The sequence below is a fragment of the Onychomys torridus genome, chromosome 15 (genome assembly GCF_903995425.1).
Source record: "Onychomys torridus chromosome 15, mOncTor1.1, whole genome shotgun sequence".
NCBI classification, from domain to species: domain Eukaryota; kingdom Metazoa; phylum Chordata; class Mammalia; order Rodentia; family Cricetidae; genus Onychomys; species Onychomys torridus.
The window spans coordinates 20,816,067-20,822,840 of NC_050457.1; the positions used below are offsets into that span (position 1 = coordinate 20,816,067).

At 47.4% G+C, this 6,774-nt stretch overlaps 1 protein-coding gene across 1 annotated transcript in view; it reads left to right on the top strand.

Annotated features, from left to right (window-relative positions):
• Nucleotides 1-6,650, top strand: part of Gfm2 (GTP dependent ribosome recycling factor mitochondrial 2) — a 36,280-nt gene extending 29,630 nt beyond the window's left edge. The window contains 4 exon segments of the mRNA XM_036207220.1: nt 3,116-3,295; nt 3,551-3,666; nt 5,101-5,283; nt 5,975-6,650. Of these exon segments, the coding sequence (XP_036063113.1) occupies nt 3,116-3,295; nt 3,551-3,666; nt 5,101-5,283; nt 5,975-6,112 (617 nt within the window). The 3' untranslated portion in view covers nt 6,113-6,650.
• Nucleotides 6,651-6,774: the final 124 nt, after the last annotated feature.

The following is a 6,774-nucleotide window of genomic DNA, read 5'->3' on the forward strand; positions in this document are numbered from 1 at the left end:
GTTTGTTCAGTGTTTAGTTGTGTAAATAGGGGGTCACAGTTTCTGGTGTCTCCCACAGTTTTACTGCATCAATTAAAAAAAAAAATTTGGTAAACATAGAAGGCCTAGAGCAGTTACTACCTACTTATCAGACAAGTGCGTTTTCCAGCGGTTCTGGGACAGGATAAGCCAGCGAAATGGATGGCTTGTTCCACTTTGTACTCACCACTGAAATGAGTATGAGAATTTGAAGTCAGTGGATTATATTTATCTTGTGAAATGAGTGCTGATCGCATTCTAAAGAAAGTGCAGTTTGTATGTTTCTGTCTTGATGTAAGTGCTCAGGTTTTCTGTATTTGGTTCCCTTAAGCAAAATAACAGTGAGCGCTATTTACCCCAAAGTGAAGTGTACACGGACCAGAAATGCTTAGGATAATGAAGTGCCCGTAAGCACACCCAAAATTTGTTGAGTCTAGGTGACCACATTTCAGTGACACTTGAAAAATTAGCTGAGCATAAATGCAGCGACACAGGAGCTCTGTTCTGGATTGTACGTCTGCAACAATGAAGATCAAGGTAAATGTGAATAATACCCTCCTATAAATTAATGCCAGAGCTGGTTAGCATGAAACTCTGGTTTTAAAGGAAGAGGAACCAAGAATCTGGGAAAGTAAGTGACCTCTACAGCCATCAGCTGGGGACTCAGCTGTCCCCTCTGTCCCGGCACTGGAGGCCACTTCTCCACAAAAGCAGGCGGCAGCAGTGGAGGGCAAGTACCAGAACTCGTAATTGTAAGCTTCTAATACAGGTTTGTGAGCTGAAGTTTACAGAGCCCGTTTGGCCCGAGAAACTTTAAGAAGGATTTCCTGTTGGGTACTCAGGAGTAGGTAGCATCCCAAGGAAGCTGAAGGAAGCAGAAGGCCTCCAGAGAGGTGTTTTGCCTCAGGCTTGAGGGCGTCTGCAGTAAGGCACTATACAGAGAGAAAATAAATGCTTTAAAAAGGGGAAGAGAGGTCCCAAGATTACAGGAACCACGTGCCAGCTGGAAAACTATGTTCCTGCCAAATATGGAGTCCTTAAACACCAGGGAGAAGGTGAAGTATAGCAATTGCACACTACTGGGGAGTGGTGTGAATTCACAAGTATCTGAGGCCATTAACGGGGAGTGTGAAGTGCTTACTGATAGATCAAGGAGCACGGCTGGGATGGGGACAGCCTGGGAAAAAGGACGAGGCAGAAGTGAACAGCTGTGCACAGGGGTGTGCAGACGACACTAGACAGTCGTGGGGGAAGTGAACAGCTGTGCACAGGGGTGTGCAGACGACACTAGACAGTCGTGGGGAAGTGAACAGCTGTGCACAGGGGTGTGCAGACGACACTAGGACAGTCGTGGGGAAGTGAACAGCTGATGACAGGGGTGGCAGACGACACTTAGACAGTCGTTGGGGAAGTGAAGAGGCTGTGCACAGGGGTGTGGCAACGCACTAGACAGTCGTGGGGGGAGTGAAAAGCTGTGCACAGGCGGTGTGCAGACGACACTAGACAGCGTGGGGAAGTGAGCGCTGTGCACAGGGTGTTGCAGACCGACACTAGACAGTCGTGGGGGAAGTGAACAGCTGTGCACAGGGGTGTGCAGACGACACTAGACAGTCGTGGGGGAAGTGAGCGCTGTGCACAGGGGTGTGCAGACGACACTAGACAGTCGTGGGGGAAGTGAACAGCTGTGCACAGGGGTGTGCAGACGACACTAGACAGTCGTGGGGAAGTGAACAGCTGTGCACAGGGGTGTGCAGACGACACTAGACAGTCGTGGGGGAAGTGAACAGCTGTGCACAGGGGTGTGCAGACGACACTAGACAGTCGTGGGAATGCTTGTGGATGACTTGTGCTCCGGAAAGAAGGGACTGGCAATTTATTTCTTTAGAAATTTTGGTTTCGTGTTTATTTTTTTTCTTGAGCTTATGGATACTTTCTTGGATATTTCATAATAGTGAGCTCAAAAGGAATCATAAAGGCGCACTTTTAGTTTCGAATCTGGGATCTGAGTCGCTGCCTTCCGTTGCTACTCACGCGGATGTGGCAGTTTGTTTCAGTAGAACGCTGGGGGCAGCTGTCGGAGACCAGAGCTGTAAGAATGTGGACACAGCTCAGTGGTGGAGCAAGGCCTCTGGGTTCAATCCCCGGCACTTAAAGACAAGCCTAGCGTGGTGGTGCACACCTGTAATCCCAGCACTCGGGAGGCAGAGGCAGGCGGATTTCTGTGAGTTCAAGGCCAGCCTGGGCTACCAAGTGAGTTCAGGACAGTCAGGACTGCGTAGTGAGACACTGTCTCAAGAAAAGAAAAAAAGTAGATTAAAAAAAATAATAATAAAACCACGAAAACTGTTTACCTATATTCCAAGAAAGTTTTTTTGGAAAGAAGTATTAAATGTTGCTGAAAGAATATATGAATTTTTGTTTGTTTGTTTTTGGTTTTTTCCGAGACAGGGTTTCTCTGTGTAGTTTTGGTGCCTGTCCTGGAACTCACTCTGTAGACCAGGCTGGCCTGGAACTCACAGAGATCCACCTGGCTCTGCCTCCCCGAATGTTGGGATTAAAGGCGTGTGCCACCACAGCCTGGCTAGAATGTATGAAATTTAATAATTTGGAAATTGGCAGAGGAAGAAGTTTTATAGTTTTCATTAGCAGCTTTTTGTACTCTCTAGATGTTTTATAATCTGTTACCTTTTTTTCAAGCTCTGGTCATTTATTCCATTTATTTGATAGTGTGTGTGTCTGTGTGTGTGCACGCATATGTGTGCATGCACGGACGTTTTTTCAAGACAGGGTTTCTCTGTGTAGCCCTAGCTATTCTGGCACTTGCTTTGCAGACCAGGCTGGCCTGGAACTCACAGAGATCCACCTGCCTCTGCCTCCCGAATGTTGGGATTAAAGGCGTGCACCACTAGCACTGGGCCATTCATTTGATACTCTTACTGACTGGACTCAGAAGTAGGCAGTTTTAGCCAGGGCAGCCTATATCCCTTGGCAGTCTGTTCCCGGCATCTTTCTTTGGCTTCCTTCATTTCTTGGCCGAAAGTTTAGCATTGTCTGCCTCTCTTTATTTTTCATGCATTTCTTATGTGTTTCTTTTCAGATACTCTGGACAGGACTTTAGGAGACAAGCGGCACTTTGTGAGCACAGAGCTGGAAGCCCGGCCAGTGGAGGCACCAGCTGGCATGGCCGTGGTTGAGTATGCTGACGGTGTCAGTGAAGACCTGGTGCAGGCCTCCCGTGAGGCCATTGAAAATGCAGTCCACAGTGCATGCCTCCAGGGTAAGGGACGCAAAGAAGAGCACACTCTCCCCCTTGACTACTCAATCCTCCTGTTGTCTCAGCCGGTAGTCTGAGCCGGTTTCCTGTACATAGCAGCATACTCTGCCTCAGCGTTCCACTGCTTGCTTCCTGATTATTCCATGGTTTAGAGATGCTTCAGTGTTCTGTGTTTCTTTGTACTTCAGGTGTGGTTTTGTTGCATTGTTCTGTTACTGTATTGTTTATATTACTCTGCTTTACTTTCCCCTTACTCAGGACCTTTACTGGGCTCTCCAGTTCATGATGTGGCAATAAAGTTGCACTCATTGATGATTCACCCTGGAACCTCGACAACTATGGTTAATGCCTGTATCTCAAGATGTGTCCAGAAGGTATAGAGCAGTCTCCATGCTTGCTCTCTGAGGGAATGCACTGAGTGGAGCACCATACACTACAGGCAGCTATGCCGACAGAGCTTGACCTTAGGATCTTGCCGCCATGGGGTCATCAAGATGGCTGCCAAGTCTGGGTCTTGGTTTAATCCCAGGACCCATACAGTAGAAAGGAGACCTGACTCCTGGAAGATGTCCTCTGCCCTTCACATATGCACTGTGGTGCTCATGAGCACATGCTACACACACCAGTAAATGTAGTTCTAAAAAGTTTAAACTGGTTCTTGCATAGGGAATCTTTGACCTCTTAAACCAAGTTTTCATTTGAAAGATTTTAAAAATTACTGGTCACACAGATTGCTATTAAAACATCCTGGTTTTAGCAAAAGATCTGTGCTTTCCCTTTCCAAACACACAGCCATTAGCTGCAAGCATGATGGATTTAGATGGACAGGTCTGGGGTTAGCTTGACATTGGGCTTTAATGTAAATGTCAATGAAAATGTAATTATCAATTCCAATTTTTGAGTTTGTTCAAATAAGATTGCTTTCATTAAAAAGCCAGATCAGTCCCATTGAGAAACAGATTTGGGCCGAGCATTTTTCCTCTCAAAGTATCAAGCATGTGGTCACCTGAGGAGATGTCCTCGAGTCTGCTTCTCGCTTCGGTCACCCAGCAGAGCTAACAACTGCCAAGCTTGTCTCCCAGTGTGGGAGCACCCTAACTTAGCGTTGGAAAGTAAAGTGAGGTCGGTAGGGAAAACTGTACCCTGTCGTAAGGAGTCTGGACTTTGTGACTGAAGTGCCGTCAGCACAGAAGTGACTGGCGTGGGAAAGACAGTCTAGGACAGACAGGAGTAGCTAGGTCTGAATCAGGACACCAGCAATAGGCATGGAGTTATTGGTGTTTGCTGAAAAGAGGAAGTCCAAGAAGTGTGTGCAAGTGAGCTGAAAACGGCGAATGCCATCTGTAGATAAGAAAACCTGAGCTTGGTTGGCGGCACTCCGGGGAGCCAGAGTCGGCACTGGAGGACAAGAGCGGGGCCCTCAGAGGCTGCCGTTGGCTTGCAGCTCCGCATTGGGTAACTTTCAGAAGGCGGGCGGTTCTGGGAGCGCTGCTCTTCATCTTTCCCTTAACTTTTCCCTTTCCCACACAGTCACCTTGAGAACACTTTCAGCTTCCTTTCCCAGCCTTTGAAGTCTAAGATTGTAACTGTGGCCAGACAAGAAAGGGTTTGTTTATAGAGAACGTTTCTGTTGTCCTGACTGGTGCCCTCTCCAGCATGTGACCACTACTGTGTAGAATCAGTTATCAAAGCAATGAGGTTACCAGAGCCCTGGGCTCAGGAATATAGGAAATAGTTCAGTTTTCCAGTTTTTATGTAACTTCCTTTTACTTGAAGAGAAATTTGTTCAACTTATGAAATCCCTTCAGGCCCTAAAGAAAGCGGACAAGCAGGTGCTGGAGCCACTGATGAGTCTGGAGGTCACAGTGACTAGAGATTACCTCAGCCCTGTCCTGGCAGATTTGGCACAAAGAAGAGGGGACATTCAGGAAATTCAGACTCGCCAGGACAACAGAGTTGTTATAGGATTTGTTCCTTTAGCGGAAATTACGGTAAGTTCTTTGCGTTTGAACTGTACATACTTTGATTTGGAGATCTAATCTGAGTATGTCACTCACACCTGCGGCATCCGCACTTGGCTTAGAGAATGTGTGCCAAGTATCAACCATCAGGAATGACAGGACTTTGGCCTTCAGTGGTGGGCGAGAGCTCGGGAACATAGCACTTCAGACAGGCTATTCCCAACCTTAGGACCACAAAGATTATGGCATACCGTACCAAAATGTGGTCAGTCAGAATGGCCATTTTCCCTTCCTGCCTTAGTGTTGAAGCCTGCATCATTCTGTTCCCCAACCAGAGACTCCTGCTCCTGGGATAGGCACCGGGTACCAACCCTAGGGAGGAAGGACAGAGTCAGAGTACCAAATTCCTGAGCCTCTGAATGAACGCACAACTGACTTACCCGATGCTGATTTTCCTGTTTGCCATAGTATTTCTCTCTCTCTCTCTCTCTCTCTCTCTGTCTCTTTGAGCTGGGGATCGAACCCCAGGGCCTTGTGCTTGCAAGCGCTCTCCCTCTGAGCTAAATCTCCAACCCTTCTTTTTCTTTCTTTATCGCTTTTTTCTAAAAAGATCTACCTGGAGGCAGTGGTATGACTCCGCTGTGGTTTAAAGACACTCAGCAGGAAAAGAAACTTAAGGCCTCAATTAAATGCAGTAACAAACTGAAATTCTTTTCATTAGGGCTATTCAACTGTGCTTCGAACGCTGACATCAGGCTCAGCTACTTTTGCCTTAGAATTCTCTACTTATCAAGCCATGAGTCCTCAAGACCAAAGTACTCTGCTCAACCAGAGAAGTGGTTTGGCCCAAGTGCTTTAGGTCCTTGGAAATGCCTGGAAAAGCACTTACCTGCTCCATTCCCACTAAGAACGGATGCTGTTTCATTCGGTGGCTGGTAAATCACTGCTTCGGGATGTGAGAAGAACTCCACAAAAGCTGTAGATGATGGAGTTGGCGCTGCCGTTCTAACACTGTGGAATGTGCTTGGCTGTCAGTGCGCCTCAACTCTGTGCCTGGTTGGATCCCCTACTTCTCTGTTGCTGTGATAAAATGACCTGACCAAGGCAGCTTATAAGAGTTTGTTTTGGCTCAAGGTTCCAAAGGAGAGTCCATAATTGCGGGGACAGCAGGCAGCAGGAAGCTGAGAAAGCCCATCTGAAACCTCAAGCACAGAGCAGAGAGTGCAAACTTGAAGGAGGGCCAGCAGTGGGCTCTAAGTCCACCCAGTGATGGACTTCCTAAACCCCCCAAATAGCACCACCCACTGGGAACCATGTGTCCAAAGGCCTGGCCTGTGAGGAACATGCTCATTTAAATTTTTCCTTTTACATTTTTTCCTTTGAGTGTTTTGCCTACATACATGTCTGTGCAGTGTGTGTGCCTGGTGCCTGTGGAGGTCAGAAGTGGATGTTCATCCCTTGGACTGGAGTTGTGGATGATTGTGAACCACCATGTCGGTCCAGGAAGTGAACTGAGGCCTC